Source organism: Arvicanthis niloticus, chromosome 7 (assembly GCF_011762505.2).
Source record: "Arvicanthis niloticus isolate mArvNil1 chromosome 7, mArvNil1.pat.X, whole genome shotgun sequence".
NCBI lineage: Eukaryota > Metazoa > Chordata > Mammalia > Rodentia > Muridae > Arvicanthis > Arvicanthis niloticus.
In genome coordinates, this window is record NC_047664.1 from 2,624,566 (window position 1) to 2,651,193 (window position 26,628).

General features: G+C 38.4%; 1 protein-coding gene across 7 annotated transcripts in view; it reads right to left on the bottom strand.

Moving 5' to 3' along the window:
• Positions 1 to 26,628, bottom strand: part of Mtf2 (metal response element binding transcription factor 2) — a 53,679-nt gene that overhangs the window by 22,446 nt on the left and 4,605 nt on the right. For 2 of the 7 annotated variants that reach the window (XM_034509277.2, XM_076937778.1), the window contains 8 exons: positions 15,515 to 15,713; positions 15,318 to 15,399; positions 9,927 to 10,022; positions 9,599 to 9,699; positions 9,069 to 9,217; positions 5,227 to 5,322; positions 3,976 to 4,044; positions 3,105 to 3,228 (listed from right to left, as the gene is read on the bottom strand). In XM_034509277.2, the coding sequence (XP_034365168.1) occupies positions 3,105 to 3,228; positions 3,976 to 4,044; positions 5,227 to 5,322; positions 9,069 to 9,217; positions 9,599 to 9,699; positions 9,927 to 10,022; positions 15,318 to 15,399; positions 15,515 to 15,713 (916 nt within the window). Of the gene's footprint in view, positions 1 to 3,104; positions 3,229 to 3,975; positions 4,045 to 5,226; positions 5,323 to 9,068; positions 9,218 to 9,598; positions 9,700 to 9,926; positions 10,023 to 11,555; positions 11,733 to 15,313; positions 15,400 to 15,514; positions 15,714 to 26,628 lie in introns of those variants that run through there. The other 5 variants (XM_076937779.1, XM_076937780.1, XM_034509279.2 and 2 more) reach the window with 5 other exon arrangements.

The following is a 26,628-nucleotide window of genomic DNA, read 5'->3' on the forward strand; positions in this document are numbered from 1 at the left end:
TGAAAAACCAAAAAAAAAAAAAAAAAAAAAAAAATGAAGTCAGTTTTTAATTTGTGTGTATCATGTCTACAGCATGATAGAACAGTGTTGCATATCTGAAAGAACAATATTTGTAATATTTACTTTAATTACTGTAATATTGCTTTAAAAACTTCAAAATTAACTTACCTGAAATATTGACTTCCTATTTTGCTGAGAATCAACAAAAAACCTGATCTCCTATTTCTGAAACCTACTTTTTTCTATTTTTTTTAAAATTACAGTATCAGGGCAGAGTGATATATTCCTTTGATCCCAGTACTCAGGAGGCAGAGGCAGGAGGATCTGAGTTCAAGGCCAGCCTGGTCCTCAGAGTAAGTTCTAGAACAGCCAGAACTACACCAAGAAACCCTGTCTTTAAAAAAAAAAAAAAAAAAAGAATGGGGAGGAGGGAGGGAGAGGAAAAAGAAAAAAGAGAGAAGGTAGAGAGGGAGAGAAGAAGGGAGAAAGGGAGAAACAGGGGGAGAAAGTGCCTGTGAGAGCCACAGAAACAACTTTACTCCCATGTTTTTTTCTCAGATTTTACCTCCTGTTCCTGTTTTATGCAGGATGCTATCTTTAACTCATGTAAGAGGGTGAAAGGCTCTCATTCTGTGTTTTACAAACTGAAGTGCAACTATAGTGTTTGTATAAATTGGATTGTCTGTATCAGAATCACGTTATATGTTAAGTGCTCTATCTGATTGTGAGGGCTAAGCAAGTATTGTCACCAACGTACAAGTACATTTTTGTTGTTTAGGGCTTGTTTTTGACACAAGGTATATATGCATGCCTAGGTTGACCTTGTGAAATTATGATCCTCCTGCATCATCCTGAATAGATTATAGGTATGAAATCACATGCTCAGATCATAATATACTTAGCTTCAGGTTTATATATTTCTATACAAATGTTAAAAACGTAATTCTTCCTTTAATAAAATATAACCTTTAACAACAAAAGTTTTCCCTACCTATGCAATACAATATACAACATACAAGGTCCTAAGTATTGCTGTTATTCAGATTTCTTATTTTACTTAAAAATACACATTCTATTACACTCCATGGACTCCAGACATCTTTCTCACATAATATCTACTGAGTTCCCTCCACCTTTCTTCTCAAAAGTAAGGCAGCACTATGTATAGTCTACTGTCAATCTTAGTGGATTAAGGCTTTAAGACTACAATTAACATAAATTGAGCTATTTTAAAAATAAAGTCTTAAAATAAATCACAGTACGAATAAAAAACAACTGATATCCAGCAGAGTCCAGAACATATTAGTATCTTAGGTTAAACCCACAAAAGCAATCTAATATAATAGCAACACTTCAACTAAAACCATTAAAAGAAACTTTTATTGTAGTCTCAAATTTAAAAATTATAAAAAAGTGTTTTCATTATCCATTATTAAGCAGGAAGCTATCATCCTGTGAGTCAGCACTTGGGAGACAGATGCAGAAAAATCACTGTCTAAGTTTCAAGCCAAGCTAGTCTACACAGAAAGTTCTAGGCAAGCTAGGACTATACACTGAGGCTGCATCCAAAATAAATAAATAAAAACTCTAAAACCTATCATTACCTTCTAATGATAAGTTTAAAAAGTCTACAAACAGGCACTGTGGCGCACATCTTTAATCTCGGCACTCAGAAGACAGAAGCAGCAGGAGCTCGTGAGTTGGAGGCCACCATGGTCTATATAACTGAGTTCCAGAACCGGATTACATAAAGAGAGGCTTTCTTAAAACAGCAAAAACAATGCTACAGGTCTGATGTACAGACTAAGTATGTGTATATGTGTATATTATATTGTATGTGTATATTATTGTGTCCCTGGTGCTCCATGAAGTTGTACCCCATACACACACGTCTATGGTTCACTATTTAATGTAATCTCTAGCACCAAAGCCACACAGAAATTCCTCAAAAACTTCCAGTTAGCTGACACCATTTTACAGGATTATATGTGTAACTACATTGCATACAATCCCATGTTATTAAAAAAAAAAAAAAACATGTTTTCACACAAGTAGTTAATAATCCATCCTTTAAAACTGTTATTATATTCACATGTGTACATAATATGCATATAGAAGTCATAAATAATTTTATATAATCAATTTCCTCCTTCCATACTTATATGCGTTACAGAGATAAAACTCTTGGCAAGTATCTTACACACTAAGTAATCTCACCGGCCCCAATAATCTGCATTTTAATCACTCTAAGTAAAAAGTAAAAATACCAGAAAACTTAAATTTTCACTTTGTGTTATTTTATAGCTCCAAGAACTTTTTGTTTTGTTTTCTTTTTTTGGTTTTTTTTTTTTTTTTTTTTTTTTTCTTCAACACAGGGCTTCTCTGTGTAGCTCTGGCTGTCCTGGAACTCACTCTGTAGACCAGGCTGGCCTCGAACCTGCCTCTGCCTCCCAAGTGCTGGGATTAAAGGCGTGTGCCACCACTGCCCAGGTCCAAGACCTTTTTAATGAGCTTATATTTTTTTGTATCTTATTTTTTCTTCTTGAAAAGAAGCTCTTGCTCTGTAGCACGGGCTAACCTTCCACCCACAGCAGTCTCACTAACTGGGTTATGGTTCTAGACACATTCTCCAAAAACTCTCTGTAAAACTAGAACAGGTAGATAACCCTTTACAGAAGAGACATCAGAAGTCACTCTGTACTGAGTATTCTAATACTGACTGATCCCATTTTCCTTGATAGAGATTTTTAAGATATATAAGATACATAAGAGAAAAAGAATAATAATAATACTGGTTACTTCTCTAAGATTTTCTATAGAAAACTGAAAAGGGGGAATCATACATAAGATACCCTAATAAACATTTTTTTCCTAGCAGATCTTTAACTACAATGGCTCTGACTTAAGAATATAGAAGAATCAAGTAATTTATTTCCACCAAGTTTCCCAAGAAAGTAAGATTTTGATATCCTTATCAACGTGTACTCGCTCACAAAAAATTAAATAAATAAAAAATTAAACCTTAGTTGCCTGACTTGTTCATATGTCTTCTTAGTTTTTCACAAAAACAAAGCATAGACATCAAGGAGCTCTGAGCCACCTACCTCTCCAGGGTGCAATCTATCCCAGTTTTCATTAATGTATGTCATAAGCTCAAGTTCAGAATCAAAGTATTTCTTCTTGTGAATAACACTTAGGTTGTAAAGGCATAGGTGTGCTATATCTACCCTGAAATCCAAAAAATAATCAAAATAGACGAAAGCTGTTTTTGATTATTGTTAAGAATCAGTTTCTTTATAAAACTAGTGTAATACAACCGAAGTGGCATGCTTAGGTGAACAGGTGGTCAATAACTTAAATCCTAGTCACAATACAACAAACTGATACATATGAAGAAACTGGAAAAACACTAGTTTAACTTATCTGGAATATTATAAACTAAGACGTACCCAAGTTACTTCCTAAATGCATTTTTAAAAGGAAAAAATGTTTTACCTTTGGTTCACTGTAAGGAAACCACAAGGCAGACAGACTATACATTACTGGGTCTGTGCCATCGGCACAAGTAAAAGCATCACCTGTTCTTAAATACATAAAGCAAATAAAAATTTGTAAAGTCATAGTATACTCATTTTATTAGATCTCTAAAATTCTTAAATATCTAATAAATTATCATTATATCAAAGCAGAAACTGTCATTTTATTTTATGTGATACTCTGAGGGCATAAAATGTGGAAAACTTAATGAGGAAAACGTAAAAGCATAGAGAACTGAAAGTACCATCTATAACCTTCCATAATGAATAGCCTTACTAACATAACGATAAAATGGCTAATCCTGAAGCCAGTATAAGCCTTGGGGATTACTAAAAGAAATAAAAAACAGGTATAGAGAACAATATTTTATTTACATTTCATATAGAAGGTTTTATGTGACAATGGCACTTTTTAAAAAGTAGAACAGTTCGTGCTTACCACTGTAATGGTAGACGTTTGAGGTATTCTGGTCCAGAACTGCAGACAGAGCAAATAAATGTATAAAACCTAAAAAAGGAAAAAGAAAGAAAAGAAAAACAACAACAACAAAGTTTTACAGTGAGTAATCAAACTAGATAATGATTACAGCCAATATTCAGCAAATGATATAAGGCTTTATAATGTAAGGACTGATATACAAATCAAAATGTAATTTTAATTATGACACTAATAACCAACTGTGGGAAGCGGCTCCGCTCTCGCCATTACAAGGTGGCACTTGGCATAGGCATTGCTTGAGAGAAAAGACAACTCCATATATGGAGTTATATGCGCTGAGAGGTGTGGTTACCTGATCACCCCACCTTACATCATTGAGAATGGTCAATGACCAGTGGCTTCGTGGCAGCTGCTGATAGGATTAAGGCAATGCTTATAAGGGGATGCATGGGGAGGAGAGAAGGGAGAGAAGAAGCTTGCTGTACAGGGATAGCTGAATAAACCGCTTGAAGAACTCAGTTGCCATTGCCTTATTCCGCTGGTTGGATGGACGTGGGTAGCAACAACCAATAATACTTAAAATTCCTATCTGGGGGTAAAGGACAACTTCTTTAACCATTAGAGAATTGCCCATAAGCTATTCTCCAATAATAGCTTATGTGTGCCAAAATCTTTGGTGGCTACTTCTGTAAACATTATTTCACCCAACGTTCAAAAGGAGCTATAAAATAAACTCAAAAGCAAACCAAGGTCAAAAGGACACTTATTCTTACTTAAACCAAGATTTAACCCAAGAGATCAGTAAGCCAACTTCAATGACCTCTCTTAGCTTTCTTCCTAGAGCTCACTGTCTTATCCTAATATCCTGGCATAGAAAGTACATGGTGTCTGCTTTCACAAGTTTTCAAATTTGATATACAATTTGTTTCTAATAAGATCCTATGATCTTTAAATTCTCACAGTATTCGTTTGAGCTTCATGAATGGAAGGAATCAATGAGAATAATTTTTGAGAACTGTAGCGTGATAGAAACAAATGTAATCACTGAGACAATACTTTAAAAGCTTTCTGAAATAATATTCAAAAGCACAGAAAAATATATAAAGCATGTTTACTATTCAGTATTTTCACTCTGAATTGATCCCTTTAACACATCATTGTCAAAATTATTTTTGGAAATCTGAAGCTGTTAACCACAATTACAAAGCAGCCATGACAAACCAATTATTAAAATTCAAATGTTCTTCTTACCTATCACCAAACAGCATTGGCTTCTGAAGGCATTGGACACAAGCTTCATGAAACCACTGCTTACACTTGCAACACTGCAGCATCTTTAAATACCAGCTACCACAAAAAAGGAAAGAAAGGAAGGAAGGAAGGGAGGGAGGGAGGGAAGAAGGGAGGGAGGAAGGGAAGGAGGGAAAAAGATGAAGAAATAAAATTAATTCTTTTTAAAACAATACTTCACTATAGTTCAGGACTGGTCTCCAACTCACAAGCCCCTTGGCCTCCCATTACAAGCTAATTTACTCCTTACTGCTGAGGCAAGAATTCTTTTTTTAAAAAAATGTACAATTCTGATAAAGTATTATATTTCTGATATAAATACTAATATTAGCATTAATTTATAATATCAATTATTTCATCCTTCTATTATGGAAATGTAGATGCTCTTCAAGCTTAGTTAGTATTTCAAGTTAATAATGTGTTTGATCTCTCTCAAATCACAAGATTCATGGGTTTTTGCTTTTTGCAGTGAGGTAATCCAGGTTGTTTTACATACTCTACCAATGTGCTACATACCCATATAACACTTATTTTGCTTGTTGTTTGTATTTATTTTTTTGAAAAGGGTCTCACATATCACAGGATAGCCTCAAACTGAAAAGGACCTCAAAACTAGGGTCCTCCTACCTCCCTAGTACTGAGATTAATTAAACAGTTCACCCAGTTCATGAGGTGCTACGGATCAAATCCAGGGCTTCAAGCCTACCAGACAGGTACTCTTACATCTCAGCTACATCCTAGGGCTTCTTTGCATTTTCTTTGAGTCTCATTTTGAGGTTGGCTTTGAATTCCTCATAACAACCACATCCAACTATTTAAAAAGACTTTTTTTCAACTTGGGTTCTTACTGCTGCACATGTGAACCCTAAACTCCTAGCCAGCCAAGCAGCTCTCAACCAGTGAGGTACGATTGATCCCTTTAGGATCAAATGACCCTTTCACAGAGATCACCTAAGACTATCAGAAAACACAGATAGTTGTATTACGATTCATAACATTAGCAAACTTAGTAATGAAGTAGCAACAAAAATACTTCTATGATGGGGGCGGGGGGAGGGGGTCACTACAGCATGAGGAAGTAAGTATTACAGGGCTGCTGAATGAGGAAAGTTGAGAACTACTGTCCAAGGATGAAGCAATCACTAGTCTCTGTCCTCCTGAGTAACTACAACTAAAGACATGTACCGCCAGGCCTGGCCTTAGCTGGCAATTAAAAAATTTTTTTAAACAAGTGTATGTGTGGGTGCCTGATTTTCTATATATACATCATGTGCATGCAGTGCTTTGCAGAGGCCAAAAGAGGGAAGCAGATTCTCCCCGAACTGGAGTAAGGGTAATTGTGAATTGCCAGTGGTACTAGGAATGAACCCAGGTCCTCTGAAGAGCAGCAAGCCACTTCTTTACCCCGCCCCCTCCCCTGCTTTTTAAATCTGCGTGCATGCCTGTGTGGGTGGAAATGCCCACAAAGCCCAGAAAAGGGTGTGGATCCCTAGAGCTAGAGTTGCTGAGAACACGAGCTCTCAATCCTTGAACCATCTTTCCAGTCTCTGAAACTTTTTTGCTGTAGTTTATTTTGCCTTTTCACATCAAATATCTGTATCTTACAAAAGATAGATTAAAAGGTACCAATATTTAGCCCAAATGCCAAACAGCCATAGAGATTTATGTTTATGAACATTTTATTGTATCTATCTTTCTGTTTATTATAATGAAAACCAAGATAGCAATAAATTTAGGTAACATGATTAGAAATCAAAGCAATGCCTCTATCAAGCAAAAAGGGTTTGTGATAGTTTGTTATAAACTCTAGAGATCTGATTCAGATAGCTAAAAGCTGCCAAAGTTGAATCTTCATCTCAGGTTATTTTTTCCTCATTAATTTGTTCTGACAAAATGATATCCTTACTTGAAAACAGTAAGACCTTTCCAAATGTCTTTTTGCCTAGCAACTAGTTATATAAGCAGAATCAAATGACTGCTATGCCCATGATTACTAGCTATATTCTAGGTGTTCTTCGAAACTCGAAGTTTAAAGTAGCTACACTATCCAACATAGTTCACATACTTGAGATGTTTAAGAAATAATAATCTGCCTCAAAAAACAACCTAGGCAATTTTTTGGCATGGGGCTAGGCATACCCTTAATCCCAGTGAGGCAGAGGCAAGTATATCTCTGTGATGAGTTCAAGGCCAGCCTGGTCTACATAGCCTTCTCCAGGCCAGCCACGATTATATGCCTCTAGCCTGTGTCTCTGCACTGTTTACCTTTGTAAACTCATACTCTCACCCACTACCCACGTTTATCCACTGAGAAAACTTGTCCAAAATTTCTAAATATTTACTAGTATTATTTTTTGTATTAAAATTAATAGTGGATCTATGGACATCTTTGCTGACAAAACTTTCTAATTGTGCTAGCCCAGTTTATTAAACTGCAGCCCTTCTTTTCCATCATAATAAACAGTATAATAGAAAGGACTGTATTGGCAAATATTTAAATAGCAAAGATGAAGTCAGGTGGTGGTAGTGCTCACCTTTCATCACAGTGCTGAGGAGGCAGAGACGGGCACAGCCAGGCCTACAGCAAGAGTTACAGGACAGCTAAGGCTACAGAGAAACTCTGTCTTGAAAAACCCAAACAAACAAACAAACAAACAAATGGCTCAAATTATGTGATCTAATTAAAGATGTGATGGGCCAACATCAAGTGAGTTCCTTTTATAAGCTTATAGGATGATAATTACTGATAATTGATGGGTGCTATAGCAATGGAATCCTAAATATTAAACAAGACTCATTTATGTACACCTACTTACAGTTCAAATATCCTAGTTGTCAACACTGCAGTTAAGTCTCATTTAAAGTAAGATACCCGAGGCTCATGCAGAGGACGTGAGTTCTGTTCCCAGCACCTACATTAGGCAGCTCACAACTACCTGAAATCCAGGTCTAGGAGATCCAATGTCCTCTCTGGCACTGTACTCATGTGCACATTATCCACACAGACATACCCACATATACATAATTTAAAATAAAATATAAAATCCTTTAAAATAAATTAAAATAAAAAATAAACATAAAACACCCAGCTTTCTAGTACCTGGATATTGTACTTCTTCAGTAAAATATTCAGAAAAATAATACAGTAGTTTCTTCTGAAAATTGTGTGTGTGTGTGTGTGTGTGTGTGTGTGTGTGTACACAGAAATAATAACTGGGAAAGACTAGTTCATCTGGACTATCATTTAAGTAATCTGTCTCAATTACTCATTCAAATAATATCAAATCTATAGCAATTTTAAATATATAATCACATTAAATATGATATTCAATGAACTGAGTCAACTTCACACTCCAAACTGGCAAAGCAGGCCTCTACAGCACGTGTTTTCCCCTAGCTTACTTTAATGGCATATCTAGCATATGAGGGAGGGAGAGAAAAGGAGAAAGACCAGGGGAAGGAAGAAGGAAAGTGGTTGTTGGGTGTGAGGGAGAAAAAGAATAGTAGTGGTAATTTTTTTAAACTAATTCTTTCATACATTTGCAATTCTCTACCATTCCCACACCGCAATTAGTGATAAGAAGACAAACCAAGTATGGCAGTAAGCACCTGCAACCCTAATGCTCTTGAAAAGGCTTTAAGAATCTGGGGCCAGTTAAGCAGTATATGTAGAGTGAGACCATGCCTCAAACAACAAGAAAAAGAGTTCTTCATAAAAAGTTTTTCTTTTTTTAAAAGAAAAAGAAGATAATGTACATTAGTAAAAATCACACAAAAGACACTAAGCAACTGTGTCTACTTACTCTCCAGGGCCTCCACAGTAGCAGTAGCACTGCTGGACATTGGTTTTATGACCTGCATCCCATTCAAGGTCGGCCACACTGTAGGGTAATGTCTGCTTCATGACTTGCAATGCTTTGGCATTTGGTCCTTTCTTAAGCGCACCACCCCTCTACATATTAGAGGGAAAACATTGAAATAAAGTGAAGGTCAAGTTTTTAATTTAATTTTTAATTCTAATTCTAATTTTTAATTCTATAGTTTAAAAATGCATGACACTTTTGAAATAATTTCCATTCTGAATTTCTATGATACCATATTGTCTATTCTGTTACTAATAATATATTTATTTTATTGTATTCTTTTCATTTATTATCAGAAAGCACAAAAAACGATGAGCCATTTAAGGATCATTAGTAAAACAACCATTCTAACCGACATTAGCTGCTAATTTCATTCAGAACAAACTTTTCAATGTATATAGTCATTTCAATGTTAAGGCCTTACAAATTCCATTTAGTAATGTTTAGCTCAAAACACTTTTAAAAGATACCTTTGTTGTTGTTGCAAACACACACTGTCGACAAAGCCACTTTTCATCTGAATCAATCACACTCGAGTCAATATGAGGTGTATGACACAGCTGATGATATCCTTCGTATCAAAAAAAAAGAGCAGAAAGCAAATTCTATTTTATTAGCAAGTAATGCAGAACAGGATTTCAAGAGGGCATTTACTTTTAGTTTTGATGTTCCCTACATTATAAATGATGAATAGATCTTATGATAAAGTTTCAAACTAGCAAGGCAAGTATCTACAGTCACTAGTCTTCAATAGGCTAACTCGGTATTTAATAAAAGCTGAGAACAATGAACGTGTACCTTGACCACACTTATCACATATCACCATCTCATTGGGAGCTTCTGAATACTCTTCCTGGCATATCGTACAGACCATTTCCCCACTCCCAGTGGCTCCTGAAATGCAGAAAGCAACATTAAACAGTCATGAGGCATTCCACAGAACGTTTATGACTCAGTGTACCCACATGGGCATGCATTAACTAAAGCGATCAACTACACACAATAGTCTCTGCTCAGTTCACTATTCAGTTCCTCCCCTTTCTAACTTAACATGTTTGTCTACATGCTTCAATGTGCTTTTAGGTATAAGGCATGACTGTTCTCATTTCAAATATGGTATGAATGGTGATGGAGGCCTAGTGTGGTGGTATGAATGAGAATGGCCACCATACACTCATAGGAAGGGCCACTATTGGAGGTGTGGCCTTGTTGGAAGTATGTCAATGCGGGGTAGGCTCTGAGGTTTCAAAAGCTCAGGCCAGACCCAGAGTCACTCTCTTCCTGCTGTCTGTAGATCTAGATGTAGAGCTCTAAGCTCCTCTCAAGCCCCATGTCTGTCTGTGTGGCGCCATGCATGACAATTAATTGAGTAAACCTTTCTTAAGCCCCAAATAGATGTATTTTTTAAAAAATAAAGAGTTGCCCTGGTCATGGTGTCTCTTTGAAGCAAAACTCAAACTAACACATTGGGAGAGATTTATTCACAATAAAACTTCTCTGCAGAACACTCAGGTTCAGACTTAAGAACAGTTTTTTGTATTTAATAACTATAAAAGATAACAATTATTTCATGGCTTAAATCTAGAAATATAGTGTCTAATAAAGTGCACAAAGAGAATTCTATTGCAACCAAACTTGGAAGTACCAATTATTTATGTGTTACCTAAGCAAGAAATTACTGTTTCATTAACATTTTTGTTCTAAAATAAACTTCAGAGGTGGTTGCACACACCTTTAATCCTAGCACTCAGGATTCAGAAGCAGGAAAATCTCTGAATTTGAGGTCAAACTGGTCTACAGAGTGAGTTTCAGGGTAGCATGGACTACACAGAGAAAGTGTCCGGGGAAGTAAGGGAGACACTTCAAGGCTGGGTGTTGTAGCACAAACTTGTAATCCCAGCACTCAGGAGGCAGAGGCAGGTGGATCTTGGTGGATCCAAGGCCAGCTTGATCTATATAGTGAGTTCCAAGACAGCTAAACCTACTACACAATGAGACCCTGACATAGTAAGACCATCTCAAAATAAAGAACAAAACAAAACAAAAAACTTGAAAATTTGAACATTTTACTATCTCAACAATATCATCAATTCTAGCATCTCCCTCTTATTTTAATATAGCAAATATAATATACACTATCCATACATAAATAATAAACATTTATAATTATATGCTATAAATCAAGCATCATGTTATACTCTTTAAAAGCTAACTTTATGGGATGGATTTTTGGGAGAAAGTTTCTCTATGTATTCCAAGCTGGCCTAGAGCTCACTTGGTTGCCCTTGAACTCCGGTTGCAATGTTTCAGCCTCAGCCTCTGAGGTGCTAGGATACAGATCTGAGTCACAGCAGCCTCCACGACCAACAGACTATGTTAATATACTATTCATAAAGAAGTGATAGTCAAGCAGATGAAGGAACTGACCTAAGTACCCTCAGTTAGAAAGTATCAACACTAGATGTCAAACCCAGACGTGCCAGACCATGTTCTCCCCACCACACATTGCTTCTTCTCACCAATACAAGGCAATTCTTCTACCAAAGCATTTTCACACAGCCAGTTTTCAAAATTTTAACTTCTAATAGCTGCATAATATTCCATCTAGTAGAAGAAAACAAATTTACTTTATTAACTCTTTATTCTATAACATATAGGTAACATAGAAGTTACCAATTATTTATTTGCCTGCTTTTTGTATTATTGACTATTTGTTTACTGAGGTCCTCTGTCCCTTCCAAATTTTGTTTCCTGGTACATGTACTGTGACCTGTTCCATAGCTTCTGGGTTTACAGCTACAGTTAGAGAGTAGTCAATCTGAGTTGAGCCTTCTCGTGTTCAATGTGTTGTTTCAAAAGAAAGGGTTGCATGCCTGATGTGACTCCCACCGTTCCCATGTGGACTGGTAAGGAGATGGCGTTTCTGCAGAAAAGGAAGTTATTCATCCAAGAAACAAGCCTAAGAGAGGGTTGTGGTGGTGTATACCTTTTTTTTTTTTTTTTTTTTTTGTATTTTGAGACAGGGTTTCTCTGTGTAGCCCTGGCTGTCCTGGAACTCACTCTGTAGACCAGGCTGGCCTCGAGGTGCACGCCTTTAAGCCCAGCACTTGGGAGGCAGGCAGATTTCTGAGTTAGAGGACTGCCTGGTCTACAGAGTGAGTTCCAGGACAGCCAGGGCTACACAGAGAAACACTATCTCAAAAGAAAAACCAAAAAAAGAAGAAGAAAGAAAGAAAGAAAGAAAGAAAGAAAGAAAGAAAGAAAGAAAGAAAGAAAGAAAGCAAGCAAGCAAGCCAGCCAGCCAGCCAGCCTACAAAACTGAAATTTATCCAAGGATACGTTTTTTATATAATTTTGAAGATTCCTAGCCCAGCTTAATTGCCTATGGTCTTCCTTACTACAAATTAAGCTATCTACAGGAAATTAAGCTATAGCAGGAAAGATGGTTCAGTAATTAAGAACTTGCTCTGCTCCTCAACCACAAACGTCAAGTTCAGATCCTAGCAATCATAGGTATTCCCTCCAATATTTAGAAACCCAACTCAGGTAGGGGTGGAATGTACAGACACACTGTGACTTGCTGGCTTCCAGCACAGGTGATATACTGCCCCAGGGTCAGGGAAGAGCCCTGGCCTCCAATGAATAACAGAAAGTTATAGAGGATGAAATCTAATACATTCTTTTGACCTCCACAAAAACTCTCACACACACACCCCAAATAAATAATAAATCTTAAAAGTACCTATCAGATATTGACTTCCAATAAAGTGGGATGATGGCACACAGCTTTAAACCGAGCACTTGGGAGGCAGAGCCAACCCTGCTTCCCGTTTAGTTCAAAATCAACCTGTCCAACATACCAAGTTCCAAGCCAGTCAAGGGTACAATACCCTCTCTCAAAAAACAAAATAAAATGGCCAGGCACTTGAGATGCAGGCAGAGCTCTATGAGTTCTCAGCCAGCCTAGTCTACATACCAAGTTCTAGGAAGGCCAGGGCTACAAAGAGTCTCTGTCTCTCAAAAAAAAAAAAAAAAAAAAAAAAAAAAGCTGGGACGCAGTGCCACACTGATCCGGTGATCAAGGGCTAAAGAGAAACCATGTGGTGAAAAAACATCACTACCAAAAAACAAACAAACAACTACTATACAGCTCAGAGGCTAAAAGCAGATCTTCCTCGTATAGAGGACCAGAGACCAGTTTCCTACACCTACAGCTGAGGCTCACAACTGCCTGTGCTCCATCTCCAGGTTATCTGACACATCTGGCCTCTTCAGTCACTTACACTCAGACACTTTTTTTTTCCTATTTTTACATTAATTTTATTTTTAAATTCAATTTTAATATAAAATAGTTACAATAAATATTTTTACCTAGCTTCTTTCTTTTCAATTGTATTTTATTAACAAGCTTCTAGAACAGGGTTTGTTAAATAAAGTATATTTTTATTCATTTAATGCAACTGCTGGGGCTGGAGAGATGGCTCAACAGTTAAGAGCACTGACTACTTGTCTAAAGGTTCTGAGTTCAATTCCCAGCAACAATATGGTGGCTCACAATCATCTGTAATGGAGCCAATGGCCTTTTCTGGTGTGTCTGAAGACAGTGACAGTGTACTCACATAAAAATAAATAAATAAATTTTATTTATTTATGCAACTGCTGAAAAGAATAGCCAAAACAGAAACTTATTGTCAACAGCCATGCAGGAATATATCATTTCATAGAAACAAATAAATACTAAGCATTTAAAACCTTTTTAAACTTCTGTCTTAACATAATATGTGCCCCCGTTATAATATACATTTCTTTTTTTTTTTTTTTTTTTTTTTTGGTTTTTCGAGACAGGGTTTCTCTGTGTAGCCCTGGCTGTCCTGGAACTCACTCTGTAGACCAGGCTGGCCTGGAACTCAGAAATCCACCTGCCTCTGCCTCCCAAGTGCTATACATTTAATATAACTTATTTATTTTTATTTTATTTTATATGCACTGGTGTTTTGCCTGCATGTATCTTTGTCAAATCCCCTGGAACTGGAGTTACTGACAGTTGTGAGCTACCATGTGGGTGCTGGGAATTGCTGGAAGAGCAGTCAGTGCTCTTAACCACAAAGCCATCCTCTCCAGCCCATATGTACATTTCTTCAAACAACCGGCATGGCTGTATTTTTCCCCAGATTTATGTAAACTTTTAGAACATACATTACTAGATAAAAATTACTCTTGAGTTATATAATCATAATTATAAGCAGGTTTCTCTTTCTCTTTTTTTTCTTTTTGTTGTGTTGTGTTGGATTTCTGTGTAGCCCTGGCTGTCCTGTAACAAGCTCTGGAGTACTATAGATCTGCTGCCTCCCTCCCAAGTGCTGGGATTACCCACGAACCACCATCACAAGTTTCTTACAGCACTTTCAAGCACAAGGCACCCACTCACCTGACCCACTAGCTAGGTATCTGATGGGACCTCAAGCTTTTACACCTTTCTATCTCTGCATACCACTTCCCTTTTCTACCACTTTAAAAAAAAATAAAGGGGACTGGAAAGAATGGCTCAGCTTATTCTTGCAGAGAACCCAGATTCAGTGCCCAGCACCCACATGGTGACTTACAACCACCTGGAACTCAAATTCTGGGGGATCTGACCTCCAGAATCATCAAGCATACACATGGTACATTAAATCTAAATAAATAAATGAATAGATAGATAGATAGATAGATAGATATAGATAGATAGATAGATAGAAGAATGGAAAAAGATGAGATTTAAAAAGGGAAAGAGTTAGGTAAGTGGTGGTTCACGCCTTTAATCCCAGCACTTGGGAGGCAGCAGGCCGTCCTCTGAGTTCAAGGCCAGCCTGATCTACAGAGTGAGTTCCAGGGCAGGTAAACTGTCCTAGGGAAAAAAAAAAGAACTATGTCAAAACCTACCAAAATCTTCAAAAAACAGAAAAACTAAAACTGATTTGGCATGTAGAAGAATAACAGGAACTAGCATTAATGATTCAATTAAACTACAGAGAGCTTTTTTTATGAAACAAGGGAAAATAATTTTGTATATTGAATTTTTAAACTTCTTATACATGCTACTCAATCATTGAAAAACAGTATATTCAATATCATTAGCACCAGAAAAAGCCATGTTTAAGAAAACTAAGTTTCAGTATGAATCATGTTCAAGAGAAACATAGCACCTGCCTGTTTGGATGTCCTTCCAGAGAACCCAGGATTTAGAACTGTCCTCAAATATGATGAAGCAGCTCTGTTTCAATATGTTTATCTATAATATAGAAGAAAAGAGTAATCTCTTTAAAAAAAAAAAAGGCATGAGGTTAAATTTTAAATTATTAAAAAGTGTAATGCAAGTATAGCAGAAATTTATTAAGGTAACTTGCCTTTTTGATAGTTCCAAGATAAAACAAGCCATCTGACCATCTAGCTAAGACATCTTGACCCTCTTCAAATTTACATGCTGGTTTTTTGGCTTTATGCCCATCCTGTAAAGACAGCTTGTTCAAGGATGCTGAGGTCTTTTGGTTTCGACGTAAAGGAGACCGCTTGTGGACCAGTGAATTACCTGCTCCTGTAGAGTCTCTGTTCAGGAAATAAAAGACCAAATAGAAGACATATAAGACTTATCAGATTTTATACCAGATACATCTTATATGTTAACCAAACTTTTGGTGTAAAAACTTTAGTTTGTGAGAAAAACAACAACTCAAATGACAATACTTTCTAAGTAGATGTTAAGCAAAGGAGCAATAATTCATGATATTCGCTCACTGCCTACCCTAAGGCAGGATTCAGAAGTCATTTCTCTGTTAGGGTAACTGCCTCATACATAACAGCTGATAACAACTCAGGATGGTAGCATAGCCTTAGCATCTGAGAAGCTGAGCACAAGGAAAAGTTCCAGGCCAGCATAGGCTTCTTCCAAGTTCCAGGCCAACTTGAGCTACATATTTGGGACCCTAGTCTTTAAACAGTTTTGAAGATTTAAGCCTTAACTTCTTAGCTCAGACCACAGGTAATTAAGATTCACAACTTCTGGGGTGGATGACAGTTCACATTCACTGGAAGGGCAGTAACAAGCCCTGTACAGAGAACCACTAAGCTAAGAGGGAAAAAGAAATCCAAATATGCAGACTTAATTTTTTTAAAAGTTGACAACTGAACAGGTGATAAGCTCAGCAGGTAAAGGCACAGACCAACAAGTCTGACAACCTGAATTTGATCCCCATTACTCACAAGAAAGAAAAATAGACTCCTTCAAGTTGTTCCCTACCTACATATGAATACAAAGGTATATGTACACATATACACAAAATGAATGTAATTAAAATTAAAAACTTCAGATTTCACAAAATTACAATCAAGTGAAAAGTGTAAGATTTTACTTTTTAAGCAATGGTCCCAAATGATAAATTATAAAATGATTATAACTTGCATATTAAAAACTGTGAACAATATAGCATGCCATCAACATATATATTTTTTTAAAGTTTATGTGTATTGGTATTTTGCCTGAACACATGTCTGAATGCATGTGCATGGCTGGTGTCACAAGAGACCAGGAAAGGATGCTGGACCTCTGAGCCACTCTGTGGGTGCTAGGACCAAAACAGAGTCCTCTAGAAGAGCTGCCAGTGCTCTGAGCTGCTGCTGAGTCATGTCTCTAGCCCCAACATCTACTTTCTTAAAACGACAAAGCAGTGTTTGGTTTCATTGTTCCAATTTTAGATATTTTACTGGTTAACATTCAAGGATAGGTAAAACTATACAGACTACAAGAGATCATAAAAGTTAGTAAAAAAAAAGAAAGTGAAAATGGGGATTAAAGTCTTCGTAGCTAAGAACAAAGGAAACCTGTTTACAATATCTAAAAATAACACAAATTCTGGGAAACATGCCCATGCTACAACATGGAACCTTGAAGACATTACCCTAAACAAAACAATCCAGATAAAACAGACAGCTACTGTTTAATTCTGGTTATCTGAGATGCAGTTAAATTCATAGACAAAAAGTAGAATGGAAGTATCTGGGGGGTAGAAGGAAGGATTAAATGTTTATGGGAACAGAATTTTGGTATGAAAGAAATACATTTAAAGTTGTCCTAAAAAAATTAAGAATTCAGAATTAAGAATTTTTCCCCTAAATTGATGAAAAATATTGATCTATGTATCTAACAAACTCAAAACCCTAGGAGTACAGTAACTATAAACAGAATCACTGAAAACCAGAAAGATAATCTTCAAACCAACAAGACAGGTGGGGATGTAGCTCAATTGGTAGAATGCTTGCCTAGTGTGCACAAGGTCCTTGGTTCCATCCCCAACATAAGACAAAAATTAAAAAACAAACAAAACCAGGGTGAAAACAAAAACTGGGTGAAGCCTGAGCATAGTAAGCCTCAAACCCACCTACACAGTAACACACACTTCCTCCAAGGCCATACCACCTAACAGTGCCACTCAATATGACCAAACATTCAAACACATGCATCTATGGGGCCAAACCTATTCAAACCACTATATTCCACTCCCTGGTCCTGATACGCTTGTAGCCGTAACACAATGCAAAATGCCTTTAGTCCAACTTCAAAAATCACATAGTCTATTGTAGTGACAACAATGTTTTAAAGTCCAAAGTTCAAAAAGTCTTCTGAGATTCATGCAAACTCTTTACTCTAATCCCCTATAAAATCAAAAAGTAGAGAACATATTCCAGTATCAAAGGATATACATTACCATTTCAAAAATGCCATAGTTGGGAAATACCAGACCAAAGCAAGACCAAAAACCTGCTGGGCAAACTCTAAACTCTGCATCTCCATGTCTGATGTCCAACTCCTTTCAGCTTTGATGACTACAACACACTTCTTTCTCCTGGGCTGTTTCCACTCCTGTCAGCAGCTTTCCTCAGCAGATATCCCACAGCTCTTGCATCTCGAACGTCTTGGGGTCTCCAAGGCAACTTCAAATTCACAGCTTCTTATTCCAGTGTCTGGGATTCACATATGATCTTCCGAGCTCCTCCAAAGGGCTTGGGTCACTTCTGCTCTGCCCTTTGTAGCATGCTAGGCTATGGCTGACTCCACTCCACTGCTGCTGCTGTTCTTGGTGATCATCCCATCATACTGATATCTCCAATACACTGGTGTCTTCCATTGCAACTAGGCTTCAGCAACAGGCTCTCTTCATGGCACCAAGCCCCAACTTCTTTGCATGGTCTCTTCAGTCCTAGGTCTTCAATGTCACTGAGGCTGTACCTTCACCAGTGGCCTTTCCTGGCCCTTCACATTGCCTAGCCTCACCTGCTCTCCATGACCCCATCATAACTTCAAACCACTCAGCCTGGGGGCCTCTCATACATTACCAAGTCCAGCTGAAACAGGAGCTTGGCTATCACTGGAAGGCAGCTTCTTTGTACTCTCAGAAAACACTTCACACGTTTCACCTCAGTGATGCTGGTCTCTTCTTAATCACCATGAACTTCCTAGCTCTAGTTACCAGCATCAATTATCCCAGTAGTCCCTTCTATTCTTGACTAAACCCAGAGCTACATGGCCTAAGAAGCCGAGTTTTGCTGCTTACTGGAGCTAAGCATGGCCCCCTTCTTCTGTTACATCAGCAGCAGCTTTCTGTTTTCCATCTCCCTCACTGCTTAAGCTTGGCTGTCTTGGAACTTGCTCTGCAGATTGACCTTGAACTCAGAAATCTTCATGCCTCTGCCTCCTGAGTGCTGGGATTAAAGACTTGAACCACTACACCTGGACCTAAGCTTTTTAAAAATTCTTTTCTCAAGATCTTTCTAAGCATAGCCATTTTGCCTCAAAATCCAGATCAAAAAAGCCTGTCTTCCAGCCTCAAGATCTGGATTACAGATGTGCCCTACATTTCTGGACTGTAGTTCATTCCAGATATAGTCAAGTTAACCAAGAATTTCATCACAAACTATCCCTTGTCAGTCTGACACACAACCATATCTCCTTATGTCCAAATGAAAACAATAGCCAGGTCAAAATAAGGCCAAACATGACTTAACTCTCCCTTATTCAAATGCAAACCACTTAAAACAATAAACTAACTGGGTGGGATCTTGCCTCGAGGCCACCACTCCATTAATTCCATTTAATATCCTGAACACAAACAGGATTTAACTCCATTCCACTTCCTGGTTCCCCTTTCATCTTTGAACCACACAGTTTGTATTTTTTCTTAGTTTCCTATATCTGACCAAAAGGCTCTTAGAGTAAACCACAGGACACAGTCTATGGTGGATGTTTTGAGATTTCCTTCGTCAATGCAATTAATCTAAATCTCTTCACTTTAGCCTCAAGCAGACTTTTCAGACAAGGGCAAATTGCAGCTACATTCTTCAATAAAGTACTGTAAGAACAGTTTCTAGGACACGTTTATTCTCTAAAACGTCTTGAGCGCAGGGCAGTGGTGACGCATGCCTTTAAGCCCAGCACTTGGGAGGCAGAGGCAGGCGGATTTCTGAGTTCCGAGGCCAGCCTGGTCTACAGAGTGAGTTCCAGGACAGCCAGGGCTACACAGAGAAAACCTGTCTCGAAAAACCAAACCAACCAACCAAACAAACCTCTTGAGCTAGGCCCTTACAGTTCAAATCACCCTCAGCACCACTGTCTTCCATGCTTCTACTAGTACAGCCCATTAAGCATCAAGTCCCAATTAAAGCATTCAGACAAAAACATGGTCAGGCCTATCGCAACAATACCCCATTTCCTGGTACCAACTTTCTGTCTCAGTTTGGGTTTCCATTGCTGTAAAGACATGACCAAGGCAACAAAGGTAAACATGCAAACAGGGCTGGCTTACAGTTTCAGAGGTTTTGTCCATTATCATGGTGGGAAGCATAGTAGCATGTGAAAGATAGAAAAATCATAAGTTGATCCCCTAAACCCTACTCTTAAAAGCAAAGACATAAAAACCTGTAAGTCAAACACTGTGTTGCCTCAGTCCCAGAAAATTAGCTGACCATTTGAACAGATGGCCCTAACTAAACAAACCTTAAGATTCATGGTGTCAGGATGCTATGGGCCCGAGATTAGCTTGGCCAGGCTTTGAACTAACAGCCCTGAGACAGTTGGTGCCAGGATGCTAAAAGTTTGAGATAAGCCTGACCCCCCTTGAACTGGAGCTCATGATATATAGTGTGAAATTAGTTCGAAATAGCCAATTATAAAGTGACACACCATCCATCTTAGGAATTTGAGATCAAATGTATCGATGACCTAGTGACCTGTTCCCCCTCCTTCCCCCTTCCCTAACTCCACTCTCAGCCTTCCCCCTTCCCTAACTCCACCCCCACCTGGTTTGTAGATGCCCCCTTAAAAGCTGTAAACTTCTTTTGTTCTTTTGCTGAATTCCGCTGCCCCTGCGCGGGCTTGAAGGAAAGACAGCCCTGGCTAGCCAGTAAACCTCTTGCGATTTGCATCAAGTTGTGTTTCTCGTGAGTGATTTGGGGTGCGTCTGCAGTTCTCCACGGATCAGTGAGGTCCTTTTCATTTGGGTTTTACACATGCAGGCAGATGTGGTGCCTCAGAGCCCACCTACATAGTGACTCACTTCCTCCAATAAAGCCACACTCCTAAAAGTGCAACTCTCTATGGCCAAGCATTCCAAACATGAACCTATGGGGGCCAAACCTATTCAAACCACTACAATAACCCAAACCTGAATAGCATAACTATGAACAATAAGCCAGCAGAATGCTCTCTAACCCTGGAATGGAAACCATACAACCAAGAGGCAAACATCCTCAGACACAGTTCTGTGCTTTGCTATTATTCTGACATACCCTCTCTCTTTTGTGATGGTTATGTACTTGTCTTACTCTCCACTGTATTACTTCTATTACACAGCATATATTTTTAGACCAAACATTAAACTTTGTCATTGTTCACTTCCCTTTTTGTTTTGTTTGTTTGTTTTGTCAGTGTTTCTTCCCTTCTGAAATCACTAATATGCTGTGTTTGGGAACAAGAACCCAACCTAGAAACAGTTACCCTTACCCTTTGACCTCAGTTATCCATTCTGTCCACAGCCAAATCCCTAGAAAAGCTATTAAGAAGCCCAGCACTTAGGAAGCAAAGGCAGGCAGATCTTTCTGAGTTCAAGGCCCACTCTATATAGTGAGTTCCAGGTCACCTAGTGAGACACTGTCTCAAAGAGAGGAGTTGGGGGAGAAATGGACACAAGATGGCTCATCTGGGAAATATTCCCCTCAAACCCATATAATCTGACAAGCTGTCCTCCAACCTCCATGTGCACGATGATATGAATACACACCCATACTCAATGAGTACTAAAAATGTGGTACAGCAAGATGGCATAGTACATTAAGAGTGCCTATTGTCAAGAGAAATGACCTGTGCTCAGTCCTACTCCAAACTGTCCTATACATAGATAGATGGATGGATGGATGGATAAATAGATAAAGTTTCTTTTAAAATAAGAAACTAATTAAGGGTGCCAAAACATGTTAAACAATAAAATATTACATTTTTAACAATAAAATTTTATATGTAGAGCCAGAGTGGTGTTTGTACATCTTTAATCCCAGGACTTGGGAGGCAGAGGCAGGTAGATCTCTGAGTTCAAGGCCAGCCTGGTCTACAGAGCAAGTCTCAGGACAGCCAGACCTACATTTAGAAAATGTCTCAAAACAAACAAATGAATATAACAGAATTTTTAAAGATTTTTAAAAAATTGTTAGCTTTATTTTTTATTATGTGTATATATCTATATAGGGATGTGCACACATTGGTGCAGGTGACCTTGGAGGTCAGTGGTATCAGATCCCCCAGAATCACAAGTAGTTGGGGACCACAAAATATAGGTGTTGGAAATCAAACTCAGTTCCTCTACAAAAGCAGTTTGCAGTCTTAACTGCTAAGCCATCTTGACAGCCCCCAGGATGCATAATCTGATAGAAAATGCACTCCATTGAAAGCCCGAGGTAACAAATGACTTAAAAAGTCTTTCTTCATTGGTTTACTATCCTATATTAAATAAGTCTGTGACTTAACAACTTAGCAATTGGCTGAATAGTTTAAATAATAATGTAGATTAAGGAAAAAGGACTATTTTCTCCATCTTATCTTCCCAATTTATTCCTCTACTTATCTAGGAGAACATCTGAATTAATTGTTAGAGCCTAGATAGCTTAATCTAATCTCTGGACCAGTAATATGCCTCAGCAAGAAATGGTACTTGCTGCCAAGTTTGACAACCTCAAAACTCACAAACTAGAAAAAAATAAACTATAGCAAGTTGTCCTCTGACCTCCACATGACTGTTATAGCACACACATACCATCAAGTATTTTAAAATGTAGCTGGGCAGTGGTCTAGCATGCTTCTAATCCTATCACTGGGGAGGCAGAGACAGATGGATCTCTGTGAGTCCAAGGTAGTTCCAGAACAGCCAGGGCTACACAGAGAAATCCTGTGTCAAAAACAAAACAAACAAACAAAATGCATTTAAAAAGTACTTTCTGAGGCTACAATTTCAAGACACATATGAAGTCCTAGCGTATAGCACTCACACCCAGGAGCATACAGCCAGTACAATCTAGGCTTAGTGGGACAGTTCAAAAGTAGGAGGAGGGGAATTAGAGAGGAGGTGGTCTGAGAATAGTTGGAATATGATCAATATACATTTTATTAGCTGGATGGCAGTGGCCCACACCTTTAATCCCAGTACTCAGGAGGCAGAGGCAGGTGGCTATCTTGAATTTCAGGTCAGCCTGGTCTACACTAGTGAGCTCCAAGATAAACAGGGCTACACAGAGAAACCCTGTGTCAAAACAACAACAAAAAAACCTTTACTCTCCACCTGTATACAGTCTGTGTTCTTAGAAAACTGCTGGGCCTGCTTACCATATCCTCCCGCACCCCTACTGCACACAGTGCACAGATAAACAGTACACAGTCAGAAAACTACTAGTAACAATTGGCTGTTTAAATAAAGACTACATTAAGGGTAGTTTAATCTAAGGGCTGAAAGCTACCACCCCCAAAATAGGACTCACCTCCCTAGTAGGAACTTTCACCCCTCTATTGTGCCGATCCAATTTCCCTCCTCTTCTCTGGTAACAGCAATCAGCCATGACACCTCCAACACAATCACGTTTCCAGTACCCTTGCCACTACTCTAGTCCAAGATGAACCACTCGGCAGCTAAGGAAAAAAAGGAAGGAAAATCTAATCCTACTTCACACCGCCACCTTGCCCTTGATTCACCAATCTATAAAGCAAAAAAAAAAAAAAAAAAAAAAATCTTTCAATAGTTTGGGGGGGGGGAGAGAGAATCAGAGCTAAGGGACAAAACAACAAAACAAACAAGACAAAAACCACTTGATCTATCCTAAAACAAGTCTCATCTTTTTGGGTTTTTTGTTTGTTTTGAAACGGGCTGTCACACTGTAGCTCAAGCTGGCCTCTGCTTTAAAAGGGCTAGGATTATAGGCATGAGCCATCATTCAGAGCTCTTCTAAACAGCACAAACTGACATGGTTGCTATGTTCTTTCCTACAATTTCTTCTACTCCATGTGATGTGAAGGATATAATCCAACAACAAAACACTCTGATGGCATCTTTTGGTGGACTCAAACAGTCAAATCCACGAGGCTCAGTAGAGCCAAAACGGGACTCAGATGCAATCCTGCACCAAACCTATGGGAAAGTAATTCTCTTACCTTAGATAGATAGATCTAAGTAAAATAAAATCTGAGCCTGAATGCCTTCTTTTTAATTGAGGAATATACAAACATCTAACATCAAAGAAACTGAAGTTCTACAGACACCAGAAGGCATAACATAGGCAGATCCAAGGCTAGCTCTATGACTAGAAAGATGGTTAAGTGGCTGTTTGAGAGCAATGGCCGCTATTCCAGTGGCGCTGGGCTAGACTCTCAACACCTACACAACAGGTCATTGCTGTTTGCAACCTTAGTCTCGGGGTTCTGACACCCAACCCTTTTTGGCTTTCACAGGTATCAGGCACACCTACAAGGATATTTACACAGGTAAAACACAATTTAAAAAATAATTTTTACTTTAGAAAAGTTACCTCTACTCTATTTCTTAGCTTTTGAAATTAAAAAAAAAAAACTATCATACATTAATTTTTAAAAATTAAATAGTAAGAAATGGCCAGGTGCAATGGTGTATGCCTTTAATCCCTGCACTCAAGGAGCAAACAGAAGGATCTGAGTTTAAAGGTAACCTCATCTAAAGACCCTGACTCAAAAAACAAACAAACAAACAAACAAACAAACAAAAATAAGGCAAAGGGGCTAGAGAATAGAGAAGATGGTTTATCAGTTAAGAGCATATCTGCTTTTTCGTCAATTCAGAGTTCAGCCTGCACCCACACTGGGAGACGCAAACCAACCTGTTAGAAGACCTGGCACCTTATGGCCTCCTTGGACTCTGCATTTACATGCACATACACACAGGCACATAATACAAAATAAGGTATCTTTAAAATGTATGTTTCAGTGTTTTGTCTGCATGTACATGGTATATGACTTGCATGCAGTATCCAAGGAAACTGGAAGAGGGTACTAGATTCCCCTGGAACTGGAATTACAGATGACTGTGAGCCACCGCCACCATGTGAGAACTGGGAATAGAACTAGGGTCCTCTGGAAAAGCAGCTGAACTTTCTCTTCAGCCTTATTCATTCATATGTTATATATACATATGAATATGTATATATATACACACATACATATAGACACACATACACACACACACATATATGAGAATACATAGGCACCCACATTTAAGGAATAAGTTGAGAAACAACAGGTCCCCAACCTATCCCAATATTTCTTTATTTCCAAATGACTGTGTTTATATATTTGCCTTTAATCAATTTCAGACCTACATTCTTTTATTTATTTTTAGACTTATACATTTTATTCTGTGTTTTTGCCTACATGTATGTTTATGTACCACGTGCAACTTGGTGGTGCCTTTGGAGGTCAGAAGAAGGAATTGGATCCCTTGGAAATAGAGTTGCAGATGGTTATGAACCACCACCATGTAGGTACTGGGAACTGAACCTAGGTCCTGTGCAAGAACAAGTGTGCTCAACCACTGAGCCGCCTCTCCAGCCTCTAGACCTACTTTCTTGTCATAAAAGGTAATTCACATAAACCAACTCCCCTTCCCTACCTCTACTGAATTACTTTACTTCATTAAAACTCCACAGAGAAACTGGAGAGATGGCTTAGCACTTCAGAATATTTACTGCTCTTGCAGTTTTGTTTCCCAGCACCCACATGGCAGCTAACAACTTACACAGTTCCAGGGAACCCAACATCCTGTTCTGGCCTCCATGGACACCAAGTACATGGCGAACAACATACATGTAGGCATAGCAATCATACACATAAAATAAAAATACATCTAAACATTAAGAGTCAGTGAAACAGTCAGCAGGTAAAGAAGCTTGTCACCAAGTCTGATGAGCTGTAAGTTCTATCCCTGAGACCCAGAATAGAACCAACTCCTTGAAATTGTCCTCTGATTTCCACATGTATGCTGTAGCAACTACACATACACAATAAATATTAACTCCATAAATATACATGTAAGTCATATATATACACATATGGTTTAAATGAATTTTTCATCTGGGCTGACAATGCTCCCTCTAAGAGCCAAAAACTATCTAACAAAATCCCCAATACCACACATAAGAAACCCACTTTTGAGTTGTTGGTCAGGATTGTCCAAAAGACTCCTAAAACATTACAGGCCTCTGCTATTGCCTCTGGTTACCCAAGTGGTAGAAGATCAGTCCCTGAAGACACCATGAACTTCAGACAGTGGGCCGAGATGCCTCAACCAGGACTGACCTCCCTGAGCACCAGTAGCTTCACGGTACCAGAAGCTGCCACACAAGCTGTCCAATGACAACAGTCCTACCTAGCTATAACAGCTGGCACAATAACCTTTACGGTGAAGTAGTGGCATGCATACCTTAGTGATAACTATTAACTCTCTAATAGTAAATCTCTAAAGGGACCACACAGAGAGAAAAATCTTGCATGTTACTGGAAACCTAGCCAGCTACCTAGGGCTAGTGAAGTCAAGGATCTTAGAGGACAAACTACAACTAACATTTACTAAACCAGCACAATCCCTAACTATATCCTAAATATTTTTACTTATGCCCACAGTTAAGTGTAGTTCTCACTCATGAAACGTCCCCTTGCAATAGATGGGAGACCATTACATAAAACCACAATCAAGAGTTATGGAGTCCAGGCACAACAGATCTATCTGTAACACAACTCCTGTACCTAAGGCCTGAGGACACTGAGTAAGAGAACAGCAGAGACTGGGGGGGTGGGGTATGAATGTGTGGCTGCTAGGAATGTCAGACAGGACACCCAGGTCTCACCAATATGAATGCCTAAACATGAGCTCAACAAGAAGACACACACTTGAATCCTAGGACACAG